Genomic DNA, 24506 nt, shown 5'->3' with positions numbered 1-24506 from the left:
ACATCTTTCCCCATATAAAGAAATAATGTTAACTCAATAAAGTGTATTTCTTTTTTTAGCTTTAACTTTTCATTTTTTAGCGTTGTAACCACATTTGCAAACAACTTTTCTCTTCATAGAATTTTCTTTCAATAAAGAAATAAAGTGCAAAAATGTCAAAGCATCATAACAAACAGTTATGTTCCAATAGCAGCAGAAGTGCACTTTTTGGAGAGCTGTATTATTTTCAGTTTTGTGCCCAAGGGACTGATTTTATTTAACACTCTATTATTATTTATACACCTATAGTGATCACAGAGACAGCTTGTTTCTGTGTTACTGTATATATTTGTTTTTCTGAAAAATCCCACTTATTATACTTTGGTCAATATTTATTTATTTTATTTAATTTTTTAGGGGGGTAACAGTCAATATTTATTTATTTATTAGATTCAATTGTTTTCTTATATAATAAAAGTGAGCTTTTGTTAAACCAATTATTGTGTGTTTTTTTCCATATACAACAACCTATCTGGACTCGATAAGAGAATCGATAAGGAATCGGTTCGATAAGAGGATTCGATAATAGACTCGAACTCGATAATTTCTTATCAAACATCATCCCTAATTAGAATTGAATTTCAACACTAGCTTTACATTTTTCTACAAATCTGACAATACTTGGAAGAATTAAAAGACCGTTACATCTGCTAACCGCCATTAAAAGCTTGACTGGGTCACGACATATCCAGACATCTATGAAGAACATACCTAAGCTATGGTCAGGTTTTAGGAACAGTCCTGAGTAGGAGTCTCCAGTTGCAGTACTTTACACAAGCTAGGTGATTGGATACATTTAGGTCACTCATGGTGATCAGCTGTGAGCATGTATTAACCCATCAAACATGGAAATGTCTGACAACAGCCAATCAGAGTGGACCTTCTCCCGCTGCACTGCCAGTAACAAGGTTCAGCAGAAGTAAATGATATACTGTACACAGAATGACTCAACTTGGAGCTTAACACGCAGCTGAGAGCAGCAAAACCAATTAATGAGGGCCCTATGATTCTGTGTTAACGCAATTGCGAATGGAATCAGAGTTGGCCAACAAAAATGCAACCTATCAAGCAAAAGTCACAGAAATTGGTATCATTTGACTGACATGCTGTCTTTGTCTTGGAAAAATGTGGCTTACGGGGGACAGTGCACTTCACAAGCACCCCCATGGAGCCAGGCCAGCCGGGGGCCAGCACTCTGGCAGGTGGCCCTTCAGGATGCCGTCACTCAGACCTCAAAGCGGCCACCTCAAACACACGTGTGTAAAAAAGCTACAAAACTTCCGAACAGTTCCCTAATGTAATAAATATTACTGTAAGGTAATAAATCCCCTGAGTTATTACTGCTAATGCTAGTGCGCACAGCATAGGTGTATATTTACATGTGTATCCATAATGGAAGACTGGATATGTCAGACCTGTATATGCCTGCTAAGAAAATGTAAAAATGATTACACATTCCTACTAAGTTTTTATTTTCTTGCCTTCTAAAACCACAGAATGTTCAGATGCTTTCCCCACGGTTGCCAAAAACTTGTGGCTGAAAACTGTGTCGTGTATCTACTCATTCATATCTACAGTATAGCTGCAATTGTTGCCTGCATGGATAGTATTTTCTCTCCTGACATATTTATCTGCTTGCTAGTTTCTTCTTATTAGCTGTTACACTCGGCTGTAACTCAGTTCTTGTTAGACTTTTCTGTTGGTGTACAAAGCATTTAATCTTTTTCTGTTTCACACTAGCCTAGCACCACAGTTAGCATGTTCTCCTCTCCTCCTCCCTCCGTGTGATCTGCATTTAGTATCATCTGTTACTTTAACATTAGTACATTTTTGATATTTGGAAATGGTCCATCCACGCTCCAAAGATGTTGCATCGGCTAACCCTAGCCACTGTTGGTGAAATAACTCGTGTTATAAAACTTGTGCATAAACTTAACACATTTATTGTTACTGTGCTTTTTAATTGAACTTCTTTACTCAGTATAGTATCATTTAGAACTCATCACTAGGTTTTTATAGTTTTTAGTAGATGTTTTCAACCTTGTAGGTTAAAAAACACAAAAAAAATCACAATATGAATTAAAATGTTGATCATATCTTGTGCCATACTGCATACCTACAACCCATACATACTCTAAAAACAATTTGTGTACATAAGCTTTTCTCTGCTTCCAAAACCGTCCAGTCAAGCTGACAAAGAGCTGAAGTTAGATCTCATCTGACCACGTCACATTTTCCCAAGCATTAACTTTCATTCAGGTTCTTTAAGAGATGCTTCCTACCTTATGAACAACTATAAACACAGGGTGTGTGTAAACAGGTTCCTGAAGTACAAAACCCACATCAAGTATTTATGAGGGTCAAACTCGGAGTTAAAAATGATCAAACTCACCAGGCTCATGAACTAGGAATCATATTTCAGTTATGCAGGATCTCTTCTTTGTTGCCCGGCTTAACCGAGACAAACATTGACCATGTAGAAATGGTGACACTGGATAATGTAAATCTAACAACAACTAACGATTAATTTGATTCAGATTCCTGGGATGACAATTCGACGCAGAAGTGTTCTCGATTTATCACGATTCTTGATTTAGACTATGGTTGTACTGTATACCAGTACTAATAAAAGTACTGTGTTACTAATGATTTAAAAAAGGTACTATAAGGCCTTTGAAAAATACAGGCAGGCCTACTTTGAGCCTGATGTCGCATGTCACGTGTCAACACACGCACAAACTAATTGCAAGCGGAAACAAAATGGAGAAAGAATGGACGTGTTTTGGCTTTAAAACTAAGGATAAAGGTGGAGCTACAGTCTAAACACTGAAGCACCGCTCTGCAAGCATAGCTAGCTAGCGGCTAACTTCCATCCACAGTCTTTTATCTACTTCTAAATCACTAATCCTTGCCGCCATGGCTACAAATAAAGTAGGTTTCTTACAAGTATCATCTCTGTAGAAGGAGGAATAGCTTAACATGCTTCACTACACACCGTAAGAGGATACAATAGCAAACCACTAACAGCAAGCTAGCGTTCTTGAATGTAAAATGGGTGGAGCCAGTGTTTCCCCTTAATGTAATTTACTGTATTTTTATTACCGCCACACCTTAAAAATAAGTTTTTATTTTTACTTTCAAACAAATTAAATATAATGTATTGTAGCTCCCAGAAGAAATCAAAGTCTGACGCTCTTTTTTACTTTTATTACCAATCTTACGATAACTAACGGCACAAAAACAGGTTTTACCTCCAATGCAAACACTTTTGTCTTGTGACTCCGCGCTTCCCCGTCTGACACACAACAACACTTCCTCATTCTCCGCCAATCACCTTTCAGGCAAACGTGGGAAAAAACGGACATCAGATCCAAAACCCACGAACATAAAACATTAACACCAGCCAGTTGTTACAGTATAAATTGATATAGCCTATTATTTGCACACTATTGACAAGTGATGTACTGAAAATTTGACCGCCGAAAAAAGACTGATCACCAAAAACCGCACTACGGAAACCGGACGTAAACAATTGTGGACCTGCTTTTTATATACAGTATATTCCAAATAGGCTCACGGAAAGCCATCTACAAAATGTGCAAATATTAAGCAAGTGTGACGTCACGGTCGCTGCAGCACTCTTCTTTCGTCAGGGACAGAAGTAGAGTCTCTACGCACGAGTACATTCTATAATAACACCAGAAGAAGATGCTACATTTGTTGCTAGTTTTTAATTGAATAAAAGTCATTAAGTCAGTAAACACTTGAGAAAATCTCAAAGTACATTGTAAAAAATGCAGCAACAATTGAAAATTTGGCAAAACCATAAAATATGTTAATACTAATTAATAACAGATTTGTTTTAAATGTATGTATACATTTTTGAGCCTATCATAGCAAATTACTGGCAGTTTAGGTATTGTTTATATTGACGATATAAATTATATACATTTGGCCCACAATAGAGCTTTTAATACTATTGTTAAATCGTGATAAAGCAAATTTGACTGACAAGCGAGCAAAGGTGTCCCTAAACGTCCCTCCACAGTGCAAAGCCACTTCTAAGTTGTAAACAAACAAATAAACAGTTTCTTACAAGTTACATCATCGCTGAAGGACGAGGAATAGCTAAACATGCTACATGAGACACAGTAGGAGGACATGCTAACCGCAAGCTACGGTAATTGGTTACTTCAAAAGTCAGAAATCAAATTAAGAAATGGTTATATTATCATTTATATAGCAAATAATATATTGATATATAACGTTATCGCAGAGAGCTGCAATATAGATTTAAAGCCATAACGTCCATCAGTGATGCGGGCTTGTGTGTCTAACAGGAATACTAGAGTGTAGACACAAATGTGAAGTGAATTATATTTATATAGCGCTTTTCTCTAGTGACTCAAAGTGCTTTACATAGTGAAAGCCAATATCTAAGTTACATTTTTAAACCAGTGTGGGTGGCACTGGGAGCAGGTGGGTAAAGTGTCTTGCCCAAGGACAACGGCAGTTACTAGGTTGGCAGAAGCGGGGATCGAACCTGGAACCCTCAAGTCGCTGGCACGGCCACTCTACCAACCGAGCTATACCGGTTATATAATGAAAATCTCCCCTCCTGCTTGCCAACCCTGAAACACTGGTGTAAACAAACATGGCGTCAATCAGACACTCCAGAGAAGACATCCTGCGTGCCACCCACACAAATGCCCCGCAAACACTCTGCGAGAATAAAAACTAGTAATGCAAAAATAATTTCAACCACAGAACATATTGGACCAAAAGGCAACAAATGTGATTTTTGGTTGAAATACTTTCATCCCTGAAACAGCAGTGCTGAAACAGGATGTTGTGGTGACATAAGCAAGAAGCAAGCCTTTGACTGAGTGGGCAAGGTAAGGCTTTACGATATGACTGAAAACTGTATCATAATGCAAGAGTTTTACATCGGTCCATACCGACAATTCATATTTTTATGACCTACCAAAAATAAGGACCAGGAGAAAAATTAGATGTAAAAAAAATTGTAAATGTAACCTTTCTCCGATTAAAATCCCCTCAGCTATCAAAGCAGGAAATACATGTCAACATAAGCATGGTAAACACAATTGTAAAATCACAACACTTAAAGGCCTACTGAAAGCCACTACTACAGACTACGCAGTCTGATAGTTTATATATCAATAATGAAATCTTAACATTGCAACACATGCCAATACGGCCGGGTTAACTTAGTAAAGTGCAATTTTAAATTTCCCGCGAAATATCCTGCTGAAAACATCTCGGTATGACGTTTGCGCGTGACGTCACGGATTGTAGCGGAAATTTCGGGACAGCATTGTGGCCAGCTATTAAGTCGTCTGTTTTCATCGCAAAATTATACAGCATTCTGGACATCTGTGTTGGTAAATCTTTTGCAATTTGTTTAATGAACAATGGAGATAGCAAAGAAAAAAGCTGTAGGTGGGAAGCGGTGTATTAGCGGCCGGCTGCAGCAACACAAACACGTAGCGGCTACATCGTAGCCGGTGTTTCATTGTTTACATTCCCAAACGATGACAGTCAAGCTTTACCATTGGCCTGTGGGGAACTGGGACAACAGAGACTCTTACCAGGAGGACTTTGAGTTGGATACGCGGTACCGTAAGTACGCAGCTGCGGCTTCCAAACATTTGATCGCTTGCCCGTACGTGCGTGCCGCTATGTGCATGTCACGTACGTAACTTTGGGGAAATATATGTGCTGTATGAACTTTGCGGAGGTGAACGGTACTTTGGGCTGTGGGATTGAGTGTGTTGTGCGGGTGTTTGATTTGTATTGGTGGGTTATATGGACGGGAGGGGGGAGGTGTTTGTTATGTGGCATATTAAATATAAGCCTGGTTGTGTTGTGGCTAATAGAGTATATATATGTCTTGTGTTTATTTACTGTTTTAGTCATTCCCAGCTGAATATCAGGTCCCACCCGCCTCTCACAGCATCTTCCCTATCTGAATCGCTTCCACTGCCCTCTCGTCCTTTACTCTCACTTTCCTCATCCACAAATCTTTCATTCTCGCTCAAATTAATGGGGAAATCGTCGCTTTCTCGGTCCGAATCGCTCTCGCTGCTTGTGGCCATGATTGTAAACAATGTGCAGATGTGAGGAGCTCCACAACCTGTGACGTCACGCTACTTCCGCTACAGGCAAGGCTTTTTTTTTATCAGCGACCGAAAGTTGCGAACTTTATCGCCGATGTTCTCTACTAAATCCTTTCAGCAAAAATATGACAATATCGCGAAATGATCAAGTATGACACATAGAATGGATCTGCTATCCCCGTTTAAATAAGAAAATCTAATTTCAATAGGCCTTTAATAACTTCTTAAAAATAAGGAATATGTAATAAATGCTTAATCAAGTGTAACAAAATAGTGCAAAGTGTGAAAATGATAAAAAAAACCTGAGAATAACTATTCTGTACAGGTTTAGTGCCAGGAAGTTACAGCTGTGTAACATTATTTTGGTCTGGTATTCTTTTTTGTATAATTAAATTAATTTATGCTGTAATTATTTCAATATTAGTGGACCAAATTTCTGGTAATATTATTTTAGAGCACCATGCGTGATATTTTTTATTCATACAGTACTGTACTTGTTGTTTCTGTATACCCGGATAGAGAACGGACGAGGGTTGAAAAGAAAAGGAGGTGGATACGGCTAAGGACTACGGTCTGTTTTAAAAATCCAAAAAACTGCCACTGTTGAAGTGACTTTTACCGTTTTAACTGCAATTTATTCATTTTTAATTTCTCTACTCACTCCATGCAGAGAATGAACAGCGAGACAGCAAGAAGGCGCAATCAAATTGACACTTTTATGTGATTGGTTGTTAGCGTGTCCCTCCCATTGCTCAGTGATCACTTCCTGTCTTGCAACAAACCTTGCTTGGCAATGTCAGGGTAAGCCAACCTTCTAAATGACAATGCCGACTTTGCTTTTCGCAACTCACTCACAACTTTATCACCCACTCTAAACTTTTTTTCTGCTGCTCGATTACCATTTTTGACTGCATATTACACTACCTGCAGTTTTTACCCCAGGTTTTTCATTTTCTTTTTGTGGGCATTTTGTTTTGTTTTGAATATTGTACCACGATATAAGTTTTCAGACATGGACCATTATAAAATGGATTAGTAAACAACAGTTCTAAAATGTACGAGCCACCTCACCGAGAGATCCGACCAGCTCCTTAATTTTAGGGTTTTGCACACATTTTCATTAACGTATTAAATGTGAAAAATAATGTAACTGTTTATTACAAATGCACTGTTTTTTAAAGTTGCAGGTGATAATCGCTTATTTGGTAAAAAGAAATGTAAAAGTGCATCAATATATATAAATTAAAGATGCATCAATAATGGATTTTTAATCCAATCGTAAAGTGTACAGCTCTGGTAATGGGTACATTTGCACCCACTTGCACAAATGTACTTCAAAATGTAACAATCAAAATAAATATGACTTTTTTTTTGTTTACTAGGGCATGCATATATAATATGAATTAGTTTGACCATTTAAAATGAACGATAATAAAAAGGAGATGCTTGGAAATAGCATAAAAATGCCCCAAAAACTTGGAAAAACGCGATTCATAGCGTTACTTTTTGGTGTAAGCATCATGAGCGTTCTGTTCAGGTATATTTCTTTTATATTTTGATAAATCCTCATATTTTTGTATTACTAAATTTAAATAGGTATTGATCAATCTTTAAGCTGTGTGTATTTGATTTCAGTTTGCTTTTGACATCTTATTTAGAATTGTAGTTGAAACTTTTACAACCTTGTGTTGCGCTCATGATGGCATAACCAAACTAGATTTCACTTAATGATCTTATTTTTAATATTGATTCCCTTTTTTACACTTAGTATATTTAAATATTCATTTATAAACATCGAATACATTTCAAATATCAATAAAATGCAATTGCCTTCATCTTATAGGGTAATGTTTAGTTACACCAAGTCATGAGCGCAACACTAAGCTTCTTCACTTTGACCTGTAATATCTCTAATTCTGCTGGTGTTTTATGCTTTTTGTTTTTGGAACATGTACTATACATATAATACAATAAAGTCCCATATAAAATTATGTTTCTAGCAATACTTTAATTTTGCCTTTGAAAGTAACCCGGCTGGCCTGGGAACGCCTCGGGATTCCCTGGAAAGAGCTGGACGAAGTGGCTGGGGAGAGGGAAGTCTGGGATTCCCTGCTTAGGCTGCTGCCCCCGCGACCCGACCTCAGATAAGCGGAAGAAGATGGATGGATGGATGGAAAGTAACACTCCAATGTCCATTAGTGGAGCTGTACACTAAAGGAATCGCGAGGTGCCCAAAACTTTGCACCTCTACTAGTTAGCATGTAGCATCTAACATGGAGAAAATGATCATAAACCGCACCAAATTGGGAATATTTCAGTTTAAACATTTGGAACAAGATGAGTCTATCAACACCGAGGAGTAGAGGTGAGAATCTTTGGGCACCTTACTATTCCATTACAATTCAGGAGCTATGATACCATTCAAAATGGATTATTGAGGCATCTATAATTATACTGTATATATTGATGCACTTTTACATTTCTTTTCGTCTGACTAAATAAGCGTTTGTCATTTGCAACTTTAAAAAAACCCAATTAATTTGTAATAAGAAAGTTGAATTAAATTCATGAAAGTGTGTGCAAAACTGGAACATAAGTGGGCAATAATAAAGGAGCTGGTGGGATCTCTGGGTGAAATGGCTGGCTGCAGTCAGACAAACTTCACAACTGTTTATTTACAATAAATGCCCAATGTGTGCGACTACAACAAACCTGCAAGCACACTTGACAGCTCACAATCACTCTGCGTTTGGTGAACAAGCCAGGTCAGTGTGAACACTCTCAGAAAGTGTGGTTAAATACATGCTGACATTCAATAATGTTAGAAAACTAGCATTTTTTTAAATGCGCGTTCATGTTGTCATGTCATGTCTGTGTTCGTCACTTGGAACTGCCAAACTTAATTTTGTTTACTGTTAACACATCGGTTTAAACTGTACTGTTGATATGTTTTAAGAAGGTCCTAACTTGATTGTCAGTTAAGAAATGTACAACTCCACATCTGCCTACATGTTCATTATAGAAGTGCCAATACTATCTAGCTATTTCATTTATTCTTATGCTTGTGTATTTCAGGCCCCCCCAATCCCCCCTTAAAGGGGAACCGCGCTTTTTTGGGGAATTTTGCCTATCATTCACAATCGTGAGAGACAAGAAGACAAATGTTTATTTTTGCTTTTTAACAAGTACAAATCGGCTGGTTCTAGGTGACTAGCAATGCAGCTAAAGGGAGCCATCAATTCTGCCTTTAAATCATTCATAAACTGTCAACAATACTTTATTTAGGTTGTGTAACCTGTAAACTGTAGCAACATTGTTATTGTAAGAGTGAACAGAGGAACTCTTTCTGGCGTACTAACACATTGTCGTGCTACGGTATTAGCTACGGCAAGAGATAAGCTAGCTTCTACGTCAGCACGAAACATATTTGAGTTTGTAACACACAACACTGTGATAGGACACCAATCTGTACTGAGTGAAAAACATGATCATATTACAGTATGTGTCAAGTATTATTTCATCTTTTGTTTGTACACAAACAAGCTGCAACGTCCAAGCATTTATATTTAAAATCCCCCCCAATAAAAGATGTGTGTTCTTGTCTCTCATAATGATTGTGAACAATAGGCACAATTCCCAAAAAGTGCAGTTCCCTTTTAAGATATATGTATTGCTGTTGGTTGTAATCTTTATTCAAGTGCAACATGTTGCTAACAAAGTATATTTTATTAGTTTTCTTTAACTTGGTCCTCTCCAAGGTTTCTCATAGTCATTCACATTGACGTCCCACTGGGGTGAGTTTTCCTTGCCCGTATGTGGGCTCTGTACCGAGGATGTCGTTGTGGCTTGTACAGCCCTTTGAGACACTTGTGATTTAGGGCTATATAAATAAACATTGATTGATTGATTGAACTTGGAGATGTCAACGTTTTCATTCCAATTACAATGTTAAAATACACAAGAAATACAAGTTTATTGCATTTGAACGGGTATACAACTGTTATTGTTATGCATCATTACATCAATGGTTGACTTGGCCCCGTAAAATTAATTAATGGCAATAATATTGTTTATCAGCAATAATTCGTAGGTCAATATATCGTCAAGCAATACGTTATCTGCCCGGGCCTACATCTGACCCCGCAGTCCCAATGTAGCCTTTGATAGATAGTCGTGATCAAAAGTTTCCATACACCTGTAAAGAACATAATGTCATGGCTGTCTGGAGTTTCCAATCATTTCTACAATTCTCCTTTTTCATTGTCCCATTTACTCTCTGTAAAGCAGCAGTTCGGTTGGCAGCAAAACAGGCCCAGAGCATAATACTACCACCACCATGCTTGACGGTAGGCTTGTTGTTCCTGGGATTAAAGGCCTCACCTTTTCTCGTCCACACATATTGCTGGGTATTGTGGCCAAACAGCTCCATTTTTGTTTCATCTGACATCACATGGACAAAGATAAGACCTTCTGGAGGAAAGTTCTGTGGTCAGATGAAACACAAATGGAGCTGTTTGGCCACAATACCCAGCAATAGGTTTCGAGGAGAAAAGGTGAGGCCTTTAATCCCAGGAACACCATCCCTACCGTCAAGCATGGTGGTGGTAGTATTATGCCCTGGGCCTCCTTTTGCTGCCAATGGAACTGCTGCTTTAAATGAGACAATGAAAAAGGAGGATTAGCTCCAAATTGTTCAGGACAAGCTCAAATCATCAGCCCGGAGGTTGGGTCTTGTTGGGTGTTCCAACAGGACAATGACCCCAAACACACCTCAAAAATGGTAAAGGAATGGCTAAATCAGGCAAGAATGAAGGTTTTAGAATGGCCTTCCCAAAGTCCTGACTTAAAGGTGTGGACAATGCTGAAGAAACAAGTCCATGTCAGAAAAGCAACAAATTTAGCTGAACTTCAGCAATTTTGTGGTCAAGCAGAAGCTTGTGGATGGCTACCAAAAGCGCCTTATTGCAGGTAAACTTGCCAAGGGACATGTAAGCAAATATTAACATTGCTGTATGTATACTTTTGACCCTCACATTTTCAGTAGACCCATAATAAATTCATAAAAGAAGCAAACTTCATGAATGTTTTTGTGACCAACAAGTAGGGATGATGCTGGAACCCGGTTTTCCCGGTTGTTCGATAAGAAAAGAACCGGGTCCTCGGACTCGAATCCCTTTTTGAGAACCGGTACCCGTTATCGAGACCACTATAGTAAAGAAAAAGAGTTGGTTCTTTATTCGAATCCCTGGGAACAAATCCCGTCCCGACAAGAAATGCCCTGTAGGACATCACAAGAAATGATGTCACGTAGCTCAGTCATTTGTCACGGTGGGGTGCAGCGTGCTGCGGTTCGTTCTCCCGGGACGCAAAACTGACGGCTCTGGAAGAAAGCGTGCAGGTAGGAGATACACTACCGTTCAAAAGTTTGGGGTCACCCAAACAATTTTGTGGAATAGCCTTCATTTCTAAGAACAACAATAGACTGTCGCGTTTCAGATGAAAGTTCTCTTTTTCTGGCCATTTTGGGCGTTTAATTGACCCCACAAATGTGATGCTCCAGAAACTCAATCTGCTCAAAGGAAGGTCAGTTTTGTAGCTTCTGTAACGAGCTAAACTGTTTTCAGATGTGTGAACATGATTGCACAAGGCTTTTCTAATCATCAATTAGCCTTCTGAGCCAATGAGCAAACACATTGTACCATTAGAACACTGGAGTGATAGTTGCTGGAAATGGGCCTCTATACACCTATGTAGATATTGCACCAAAAAGCAGACATTTGCAGCTAGAATAGTCATTTACCACACTAGCAATGTATAGAGTGTACTTCTTTAAAGTTAAGACTAGTTTAAAGTTATCTTCATTGAAAAATAAGGACATTTTAATATGACCCCAAACTTTTGAACGGTAGTGTAAATCTCATAAATCATACACATTACAACAGACAGGAACTAAACAAAAAGGAAAGCGTGCCGTTCGCACGAGAAGCTAAAGCAAAAACTTACTTAGCACAGGAATACTAGAAGCTAAGGTCACTTTAGCACAGGAATCATGCGCTGGAAAACCAGAATGCCAACGTAACTGTTGCAAATGCAAACAATGAAGCCACGACGAGTGAGCGGAAAAGGCAGGCTTAAATAGAGTCTGATGAGCAACAGGTGCGCGTACAAGGCAGGTGAAAAGCATAAGTAACCATGGTGACTAAAACAAACCCCCGAAGTGCACAAAACAACTAAGGAAGTCCAAAACTAACAGAACATAACTAAACAAAGCATGATCCAACAAATATATACATCATTTACTGACATTTAATTCCACATCATTTTAGCTGTTTGCAATTTTAACAAATCATGGAACTTTAATATTTTCGACTCAATAAATAAAGTGTTTGTATGTTCTCTATATCCAACATTATGTATCAGTCTAATTGATCTTTTTTGTAACACGGTTAACGAATGTAGCGCACATTTGTAGTTATTTCCCCACATTTCTGCACAATAACTCAGATATGGTAATACTATAGTAGCGAGCAGTAGAGAATGTGAAGTGATTTGTTAAACCAAATATTGTGTTTTTTTTTCCATATACAACAACCTATCTGGACTCGATAAGAGAATCGATAAGGAATCGGTTCGATAAGAGGATTCGATCATTTCTTATCAAACATCATCCCTACCAACAAGTATGTGCTTCAATCAATATCACAATAAAATAAGAGTTGTAGAAATGATTGGAAACTCAAGACAGCCATGACATGATGTTCTTTACACGTGTATGTACACTTTTGATTGTGACTGTACAGCAATTTTAGACCATGTTTACAATTCCCAGCAGGGTCTTCTCGCTGTAACAAATGCCCACTTGGACCCACCTGGGCCAACGTGGACTCCAAGGTCAACAAAAGTTAGCCATAACATGCAAATAACACAAGTCATCTTAGTTTGAAAAGAGCTCAATTGAAAGCAGAAGAAAAGCCCGGGGAGGGGGACAAACGGGAAAAAGAGGCATGGTGGTGAACATGTGTTGTGTGTGTGTGGTCTTATCTCTCCCTCCGTGGCCGCTAACAGGACTGACTAGCTGCCATCTTGGCTGGAGGCTCCAAGCCCGAGCAGGCACACAACAGGCGGGGGGTGAAAAAAAAAACAACAAACGTTGCGCGAAAAAGAAAAAAACGCGGAGTTTTATTGTTAGAGAACACAAGTTTGTCTCGCCATCTTGGCTCAAGTGGATGAGCGTCGACTAAGTTGCTCGTCAGCGTCAGGCTGAGCATTACGTCAGCTATAATGTGGAGAGGACGACATGCAATAAATAAATGATGTTAAAGAGAAAAGTGTGTGATAGTAGTGAGTGTTGGTGCAGGTGCTCACTAACAAGTGCAGCTACAAAGTGCAACTGCACTCAAACTTCGTCGACGCGTTGAAAAAAAAATATTAAAAAAAATCCAAAAAATGTTTTCAAAGTAAAACAATAAATGACAAACTTACCCAAAGTCAAAGCGAAGGTAAGAGCACCAAAGTTGCTGGAGAAAGTAGCGAAGAAGTAGACAATGAGGATGCTAATATGCTAACAAAGTTAGCTAGCTAGCATCGTGCTAATGAGGATGCTAACAAAGTTATGTTGTGTGTTAGCATCGTGCTAATGAGGATGCTAACAAAGTTATGTTGTGTGCTAGCATCGTGCTAATGACGATGCTAACATGCTAACTAACTTATGTTGTGTGTTAGCATCGTGCTAATGAGGATGCTAACTAACTTATGTTGTGTGTTAGCATGAAGCTAATGAGGATGCTAACGAACTTATGTTGTGTGCTAGCCAGGCTAATTAGTGTCGGTCCGAACGAGCCTTGTTTAGTTTTTGTTTTTTCACCCAGTTTAGTTGTTAACACACCAGGACTTTTTTTTTTTTTAATGTATTTTTTTTAGCGCGTCTTACTGATCAAGTATAAGAAAGGCGAGATGAGACGCAAGATGATGACCTCCCGTGTCCATCCATCCTATACAAGCACTACTACTAACTAATGTTCCGCGGACCAGCCACTGCAAATGTGACTTTGTCCGGCAGAAGCAAGTGCAAATGTCTCCCTCGGACGCGTGGAGGAAGGAGGGAGGAGGGGGTATATTTCCCTGCCTTAGCCGGCCAGTGACTCACCTCTCGGCGGCTCTCAGCACCTCGTGTCTCCTGGAGGCTGCCACACAATCAGCTAACATGCTAACTATGCTAACTTGACCGCCAACTTCAGTCCCGCTTCGGCAGCAGAAAAGTGTCCAAATGTGTGAAACATGTCGCCCCGGCTGCTAAACAAACATCTTTTATTATACTTCCACTTTGCGACTAACTGTTGGCGGCGGTGCGTGTGCGTGTGCGCGCTAAAGGTGCTATTGTTAGCATGTCGGCATGGCGGACCTTCAATGACTACTTTATACTTGATTATCTTTACATTTCATTCAATGTTGCAAAAGTCATCAACAATCTCCTCCTGGCGTCCAAACACGCCAGCAAAGTCGCGCACACGCGAGTGTGAAAAGTGGATGAAACTTCGTGTTTACAAGACAAAGACGCGAAGATGAAAAATGTGAAATGAATGAAGATGACAAATGTGAAATAAAGAAGATTAAAAGTGTGAAATCTCACCTAGCGAGCTCACTTGCAATGAAATCCTGCTTGAGTATGTCCGTTTGCGTGCTAGTATATCATGTATGTATGTCTCTTCTCTGCTCTTGTCGCTCTCAAACAACACAAAGTTGAAATGTTGTCAGAGAATAAAAATGTCCTGAGGGTCTCACAGACGTCCTGCTCTTCAATTCTTTGTCTTTCTCTTTCATTTCTCTCCAATTCCAATTTAATCCTATGATCGATCCCTGTCGCGCGCCCGAGTCCTGCCCTCCAGACACGCGCGCACCTTCCTCCTGCGCGCTCCCGAGGACCTCCCCTGCTGATAAACAGGCAGCGTGCGCGGTCACTGACCCCCGCGTGCCCGCCCGTGTGACGCGCGGCCGACAGGGGGGAGGGGAGGGGAGGGGAGGGGAGGAGGGGGGACCCGTAGACGTCATCATATGACATCTTTTTCAAAACACCACTAAATATTCTTATCTAAAACTACTACCATATTAGTGTGTACTCACTACTACCATGTTAGTGTGTACTCACTACTACCATGTTAGTGTGTACTCACTACTACCATGTTAGTGTGTACTCACTACTACCATGTTAGTGTGTACTCACTACTACCATGTTAGTGTGTACTCACTACTACCATGTTACAGTAGTGTGTACTCACTACTACCATGTTAGTGTGTACTCACTACTACCATGTTACAGTAGTGTGTACTCACTACTACCATGTTAGTGTGTACTCACTACTACCATGTTAGTGTATACTCACTACTACCATGTTAGTGTGTACTCACTACTACCATGTTAGTGTGTACTCACTACTACCATGTTAGTGTGTACTCACTACTACCATATTAGTGTGTACTCACTACTACCATGTGTGTACTCACTACTACCATGTTAGTGTGTACTCACTACTACCATATTAGTGTGTACTCACCACTACCATGTTAGTGTGTACTCACTACTACCATATTAGTGTGTACTCACTACTACCATGTTAGTGTGTACTCACTACTACCATACTAGTGTGTACTCACTACTACCATGTGTGTACTCACTACTACCATGTTAGTGTGTACTCACTACTACCATATTAGTGTGTACTCACTACTACCATGTGTGTACTCACTACTACCATGTTAGTGTGTACTCACTACTACCATGTTAGTGTGTACTCACTACTACCATATTAGTGTGTACTCACTACTACCATGTGTGTACTCACTACTACCATGTTAGTGTGTACTCACTACTACCATGTTACTGTGTACTCACTACTACCATGTGTGTACTCATTACTACCATATTAGTGTGTACTCACTACTACCATGTTAGTGTGTACTCACTACTACCATGTTAGTGTGTACTCACTACTACCATGTGTGTACTCACTACTACCATGTTAGTGTGTACTCACTACTACCATGTGTGTACTCACTACTACCATGTTAGTGTATACTCACTACTACCATGTGTGTACTCACTACTACCATGTTAGTGTGTACTCACCATGTGTGTACTCACTACTACCATGTGTGTACTCACTACTACCATATTAGTGTGTACTCACTACTACCATGTGTGTACTCACTACTACTATGTTAGTGTGTACTCACTACTACCATGTTAGTGTGTACTCACTACTACCATGTGTGTACTCACTACTACCATGTTAGTGTGTACTCACTACTACCATGTTAGTGTGTACTCACTACTACCATGTTAGTGTGTACTCACTACTACCATGTGTGTACTCACTACTACCATGTTAGTGTGTACTCACTACTACCATGTGTGTACTCACTACTACCATGTTAGTGTGTATTCACTACTACCATGTGTGTACTCACTACTACCATGTTAGTGTGTACTCACTACTACCATGTTAGTGTGTACTCACTACTACCATATTAGTGTGTACTCACTACTACCATGTTAGTGTGTACTCACTACTACCATGTTAGTGTGTACTCACTACTACCATGTTAGTGTGTATTCACTACTACCATGTGTGTACTCACTACTACCATGTTAGTGTGTACTCACTACTACCATGTTAGTGTGTACTCACTACTACCATATTAGTGTGTACTCACTACTACCATGTTAGTGTGTACTCACTACTATCATGTGTGTACTCACTACTACCATGTGTGTACTCACTACTACCATATTAGTGTGTACTCACTACTACCATATTAGTGTGTACTCACTACTACCATGTGTGTACTCACTACTACCATATTAGTGTGTACTCACTACTACCATATTAGTGTGTACTCACTACTACCATGTGTGTACTCACTACTACTATGTTAGTGTGTACTCACTACTACCAGGTGTGTACTCACTACTACCATGTGTGTACTCACTACTACCATATTAGTGTGTACTCACTACTACTATGTGTGTACTCACTACTACCATATTAGTGTGTACTCACTACTACTATGTGTGTACTCACTACTACCATATTAGTGTGTACTCACTACTACCATATAATAAAATACATGATAGTATAGTGTGTACTGCACTACTAGTATGCAGTATAAAAGTACTGTCATGTATAATATAAGACATATAGTGTGTACTGCACTACTAGTAGGCAGTATAAAAGTACTGTCATGTATAATATAAGACATATAGTGTGTACTGCACTATTAGTACGCAGTATAAATGTACTGTCATGTATAATATAAGACATATAGTGTGTACTGCACTACTAGTACGCAGTATAAATGTACTGTCATGTATAATATAAGACATATAGTGTCTACTGCACTACTAGTACGCAGTATAAATGTACTGTCATGTATAATATAAGACATATAGTGTGTACTGCACTACTAGTACGCAGTATAAATGTACTGTCATGTATAATATAAGACATATAGTGTGTACTGCACTACTAGTACGCAGTATAAATGTACTGTCATGTATAATATAAGACATATAGTGTCTACTGCACTACTAGTACGCAGTATAAATGTACTGTCATGTATAATATAAGACATATAGTGTGTACTGCACTACTAGTACGCAGTATAAATGTACTGGCATGTATAATATAAGACATATAGTGTCTACTGCACTACTAGTACGCAGTATAAATGTACTGTCATGTATAATATAAGACATATAGTGTGTACTGCACTACTAGTACGCAGTATAAATGTACTGTCATGTATAATATAAGACATATAGTGTGTACTGCACTACTAGTACGCAGTATAAATGTACTGTCATGTATAATATAAGACATATAGTGTCTACTGCACTACTAGTACGCAGTATAAATGTACTGTCATGTATAATATAAGACATATAGTGTGTACTGCACTACTAGTATGCAGTATAAAAGTACTGTCATGTATAATATAAGACATATAGTGTGTACTGCACTACTAGTACGCAGTATAAATGTACTGTCATGTATAATATAAGACATATAGTGTGTACTGCACTACTAGTACGCAGTATAAATGTACTGTCATGTATAATATAAGACATATAGTGTGTACTGCACTACTAGTACGCAGTATAAATGTACTGTCATGTATAATATAAGACATATAGTGTGTACTGCACTACTAGTACGCAGTATAAATGTACTGTCATGTATAATATAAGACATATAGTGTCTACTGCACTACTAGTACGCAGTATAAATGTACTGTCATGTATAATATAAGACATATAGTGTGTACTGCACTACTAGTATGCAGTATAAAAGTACTGTCATGTATAATATAAGACATATAGTGTGTACTGCACTACTAGTACGCAGTATAAATGTACTGTCATGTATAATATAAGACATATAGTGTCTACTGCACTACTAGTACGCAGTATAAATGTACTGTCATGTATAATATAAGACATATAGTGTCTACTGCACTACTAGTACGCAGTATAAATGTACTGTCATGTATAATATAAGACATATAGTGTGTACTGCACTACTAGTATGCAGTATAAATGTACTGTCATGTATAATATAAGACATATAGTGTGTACTGCACTACTAGTACGCAGTATAAATGTACTGTCATGTATAATATAAGACATATAGTGTGTACTGCACTACTAGTACGCAGTATAAATGTACTGTCATGTATAATATAAGACATATAGTGTGTACTGCACTACTAGTACGCAGTATAAATGTACTGTCATGTATAATATAAGACATATAGTGTCTACTGCACTACTAGTACGCAGTATAAATGTACTGTCATGTATAATATAAGACATATAGTGTGTACTGCACTACTAGTACGCAGTATAAATGTACTGTCATGTACAATATAAGACATATAGTGTGTACTGCACTACTAGTACGCAGTATAAATGTACTGTCATGTATAATATAAGACATATAGTGTCTACTGCACTACTAGTACGCAGTATAAATGTACTGTCATGTATAATATAAGACATATAGTGTGTACTGCACTACTAGTACGCAGTATAAATGTACTGGCATGTATAATATAAGACATATAGTGTCTACTGCACTACTAGTACGCAGTATAAATGTACTGTCATGTATAATATAAGACATATAGTGTGTACTGCACTACTAGTACGCAGTATAAATGTACTGTCATGTATAATATAAGACATATAGTGTGTACTGCACTACTAGTACGCAGTATAAATGTACTGTCATGTATAATATAAGACATATAGTGTCTACTGCACTACTAGTACGCAGTATAAATGTACTGTCATGTATAATATAAGACATATAGTGTGTACTGCACTACTAGTATGCAGTATAAAAGTACTGTCATGTATAATATAAGACATATAGTGTGTACTGCACTACTAGTACGCAGTATAAATGTACTGTCATGTATAATATAAGACATATAGTGTGTACTGCACTACTAGTACGCAGTATAAATGTACTGTCATGTATAATATAAGACATATAGTGTGTACTGCACTACTAGTACGCAGTATAAATGTACTGTCATGTATAATATAAGACATATAGTGTGTACTGCACTACTAGTACGCAGTATAAATGTACTGTCATGTATAATATAAGACATATAGTGTCTACTGCACTACTAGTACGCAGTATAAATGTACTGTCATGTATAATATAAGACATATAGTGTGTACTGCACTACTAGTATGCAGTATAAAAGTACTGTCATGTATAATATAAGACATATAGTGTGTACTGCACTACTAGTACGCAGTATAAATGTACTGTCATGTATAATATAAGACATATAGTGTCTACTGCACTACTAGTACGCAGTATAAATGTACTGTCATGTATAATATAAGACATATAGTGTCTACTGCACTACTAGTACGCAGTATAAATGTACTGTCATGTATAATATAAGACATATAGTGTGTACTGCACTACTAGTACGCAGTATAAATGTACTGTCATGTATAATATAAGACATATAGTGTGTACTGCACTACTAGTACGCAGTATAAATGTACTGTCATGTATAATATAAGACATATAGTGTGTACTGCACTACTAGTACGCAGTATAAATGTACTGTCATGTATAATATAAGACATATAGTGTGTACTGCACTACTAGTACGCAGTATATAAGTACTATCATGTCAATAGTTGTGTTGTGCAGGTAATCTGCTGCCCCCTATTGGTGCAGAGCAGCGGTGTCCAACTTGGTTTTATTGAGGGCCACATTGGCCCCCCTGAGGGCCACATTGGCCCCCCTGAGGGCCACATTGGCCCCCCTGAGGGCCACATTGGCCCCCTGAGGGCTGCCTGTGTGATAAAAACAAAGTTGAATAAAGTATTTGAATTAAGACATTTTCTTTGCAATGTGATGAATAACTAATAATAGTTGCATCAAGTTTGCTTTTTCATGACACAAACAAAAATGTTTGGAACATTTTGTAGCGTGATGACAAATATTGTGTGGTAAATATTGTGTGCAGTACAACTTGATGTAAATATTGTGTGCAGTACAACTTGATGTAAATATTGTGTGCAGTACAACTTGATGTAAATATTGTGTACAGTACAACTTGATGTAAATATTGTGTGCAGTACAACTTGATGTAAATATTGTGTGCAGTACAACTTGAGGTAAATATTGTGTGCAGTACAACTTGATGTAAATATTGTGTGCAGTACAACTTGAGGTAAATATTGTGTGCAGTACAACTTGAGGTAAATATTGTGTGCAGTGCAACTTGATGTAAATATTGTGTGCAGTACAACTTGAGGTAAATATTGTGTGCAGTACAACTTGATGTAAATATTGTGTGCAGTACAACTTGAGGTAAATATTGTGTGCAGTACAACTTGAGGTAAATATTGTGTGTAGTACAACTTGATGTAAATATTGTGTGCAGTACAACTTGAGGTAAATATTGTGTGCAGTACAACTTGATGTAAATATTGTGTGCAGTACAACTTGAGGTAAATATTGTGTGCAGTACAACTTGATGTAAATATTGTGTGCAGTACAACTTGATGTAAATATTGTGTGCAGTACAACTTGAGGTAAATATTGTGTGCAGTACAACTTGATGTAAATATTGTGTGCAGTACAACTTGAGGTAAATATTGTGTGTAGTACAACTTGATGTAAACGTTTTAGTGTGTAGTACAACTTGATGTAAACGTTTTAGTGTGTAGTACAACTTGATGTAAATATTGTGTGTAGCACAACTTGATGTAAATATTGTGTGTAGCACAACTTGATGTAAATATTGTGTGTAGTACAACTTGATGTAAATATTGTGTGTAGTACAACTTGATGTAAACGTTTTAGTGTGTAGTACAACTTGATGTAAATATTGTGTGTAGCACAACTTGATGTAAATATTGTGTGTAGTACAACTTGATGTAAATATTGTGTGTAGTACAACTTGATGTAAACGTTTTAGTGTGTAGTACAACTTGATGTAAATATTGTGTGTAGCACAACTTGATGTAAATATTGTGTGTAGTACAACTTGATGTAAATATTGTGTGTAGCACAACTTGATGTAAATATTGTGTACAGTACAACTTGATGTAAATATTGTGTACAGTACAACTTGATGTAAATATTGTGTGCAGTACAACTTGATGTAAATATTGTGTGCAGTACAACTTGATGTAAATGTTTTAGTGTGTAGTCTGGGGTGTTTTATCAATCAATCAATCAATCAATCAATCTGCTTGTCCAAGCTCCTCCACAAGACTTTATAGTAGTTTGCAGCATGTGGATCATCCCTGCTTCAGCACAGTTGATCTTCTACTTCTCCCACCTTGAAATAAGCAATGAAGGGACGTTGACTTTAGAATGTTTTATTATAGTTTATTGTGATAGCATTTTGTTTTTGACTTTTTTTTCCCATTTTTCTCCAAAGAACAAACACAACAAATAAGTTTTGAGGGGAGAGCAGGAAGAAGAGAAGATTATTAATCCACAGATAGATAAATAGATGCATCAAGTTTGGCTTGATCCCCCCCTGTAGCCCCCCAGGGGGTCTGTCCACGTCTCTTTACCCACAATCCACCATGTTTGACTTGTGCAGGAAGAAAAAGTGCTAGTGGTACATGTGCTGAGTCAATGATGTCAGAAAGGGGGCGGAGTTAAGGCAGACAGCTGATGTTGACTTGGCATCACCTCCAAGTGATTCTTCATCTAACCAAACACTATTTGGCAATGCAGAAAGACAATGTTAGCACGCGGGAGGAGAGAAGCAAGTGAAAAGGTAAATAAAGAGTGATATATCTTCAAAGATGACATTTGAGTCTACAAGATGGCTCACACTTGCCACTGGAAGGCCAAGTTCCTTCTAGAAGCCTTCACATGACCCGCTTCTAAGGCAGGGGGGTCCAAACCACCTCACCACACCACTTTACCGCCATCTGCTGGAAATTGTGAGTCATTCGGGTTCATGACCATGACGTGCACAGCGTTTTGATTTATGACCCAATCCAAACAACCTTTCCCAGTCATGGTGCAAATAAACTAGCAGAAGAAGTCACGCGGGACACAAGCTGCTCACTGAACACTGCGGGGATTTACAATAAAAACAACACGTCATTCCAAATTACAACCATTTATGTCCCCCGCAATGCATGATGGGTACAAATGCAACACACTCTCCCCACGTTAAGCTGATTAATTACATTTTAAAGTCGTCACATACAATATCCAATTATATTCAATACAAATTATACAGCCATTATATATATATATATATATATATATATATATATATATATATATATATATATATATATATACATATATATATATATAAAACGATATTCATACTTTAAATGCAGTTAGCTTTTGGCCCCCAGCCCCCCCAAAAAATGTTTTTCTTCCTATTTTGTCCCCCAAGTGAAGAAGTTTGGACCCCCTGTAGATAAATAGTTCTTCATTGTCACACCCAACACTTTTATTCTCTGCCCAGGACTATTTAAAACAAGTTTTAGTGTTAATTCAACTGCAGGTTGCCATGACGACACAGGGAAGAGGGAGGGGGGGGGGGGGACTATGCTGGAATGCCTGCATCATCTCCACATGTAGGAACACGCCTTGCTACCTCTCTCTCACGCACCTGCCTACCTACCTACCTGCCTACCTGCCTACCTGCCTACCTGCCTACCTGCCTACCTGCCTACCTGCCTACCTGCCTACCTGCCTACCTACCTGGTAGGTGTGATTAGCTTCACCTCTAGTCAAGCTGCTAAAAGCCAGGTGTTGAGGTGGGGATGTATGGAAAGGGTTGCCAGGTGTTGAGGTGGGGGATGTATGGAAAGGGTTGCCAGGTGTTGAAGTGGGGATGTATGGAAAGGGTTGCCAGGTGTTGAGGTGGGGATGTATGGAAAGGGTTGCCAGGTGTTGAGGTGGGGGATGTATGGAAAGGGTTGCCAGGTGTTGAAGTGGGGATGTATGGAAAGGGTTGCCAGGTGTTGAGGTGGGGATGTATGGAAAGGGTTGCCAGGTGTTGAGGTGGGGATGTATGGAAAGGGTTGCCAGGTGTTGAGGTGGGGGATGTATGGAAAGGGTTGCCAGGTGTTGAGGTGGGGATGTATGGAAAGGGTTGCCAGGTGTTGAGGTGGGGATGTATGGGAAGGGTTGCCAGGTGGGAATGTATGTAAAGGGTTGCCAGGTGGGGTATGTATGTAAAGGGTTGCCAGGTGGGGTATGTATGTAAAGGGTTGCCAGGTGGGTATGTATGTAAAGGCAAGAAAAGATGGAGAGACTACGTGTAACCGAGCTGGACAGGTCTTGGAGAGGGCCAATGGGGGGTCTGGGGGGGTTAGAGGAGGTCTTCAGCAGCATCCCCCCCCAGCGTGCTGACCCCCCTGGCTCCCAGGCAGCGTGGAGTTGGTGGTGGGGTGCTGGGGTCCGATCTTTATGCCGTTAGCCTGGATGGAGACAAAAGCAATGGCAACGCGTCACAAACAGACAGGAAGTGAAGGTACAGGAAGTGACACGCCGCCGACAGCCAATCAGGTAACAGTAGTCGTTGGTTGCGTCATCTCGTCGTCTGGTTCTCTGCAAGGAGTGAGAAGGTCAGACCAGTGTGCTCCTTAGAACAGTGGTCCCCAACCACCGGGCTGTGGATCGATTGGTACCGGGCCACACAAGAAATAAATAAAAAATAAAATAATTGATGATATTACGGAGCGTAGATGGTGAAATCCCTCAATTCCTTGCAATAGCTGCTTGAGAAAGTTTGTTCTTAAACTGT

At 38.9% G+C, this 24506-nt stretch overlaps 2 protein-coding genes across 2 annotated transcripts in view; both read right to left on the bottom strand.

The window, feature by feature from the left end:
- Positions 1-15093, bottom strand: part of chd7 (chromodomain helicase DNA binding protein 7) — a 123710-nt gene extending 108617 nt beyond the window's left edge. Inside the window, exon 1 of the mRNA XM_062070373.1 lies at positions 14809-15093. The gene's annotated coding sequence lies outside the window, so the exon portion shown is untranslated. The remainder of the gene's footprint in view (positions 1-14808) is intronic.
- An 8800-nt stretch (positions 15094-23893) lies between these two features.
- The window catches only part of rab2a (RAB2A, member RAS oncogene family), a 34062-nt gene continuing 33449 nt past the window's right edge, over positions 23894-24506 (bottom strand). Inside the window, exon 8 of the mRNA XM_062070372.1 lies at positions 23894-24180. Within this exon, the coding sequence (XP_061926356.1) occupies positions 24085-24180 (96 nt within the window). The 3' untranslated portion in view covers positions 23894-24084. The remainder of the gene's footprint in view (positions 24181-24506) is intronic.

Source organism: Entelurus aequoreus, linkage group LG14 (genome assembly GCF_033978785.1).
Source record: "Entelurus aequoreus isolate RoL-2023_Sb linkage group LG14, RoL_Eaeq_v1.1, whole genome shotgun sequence".
In the NCBI taxonomy this organism is placed as follows: domain Eukaryota; kingdom Metazoa; phylum Chordata; class Actinopteri; order Syngnathiformes; family Syngnathidae; genus Entelurus; species Entelurus aequoreus.
Note: the sequence above shows the minus strand (reverse complement) of the source record. Positions and strands in the feature narration are given on the sequence as shown.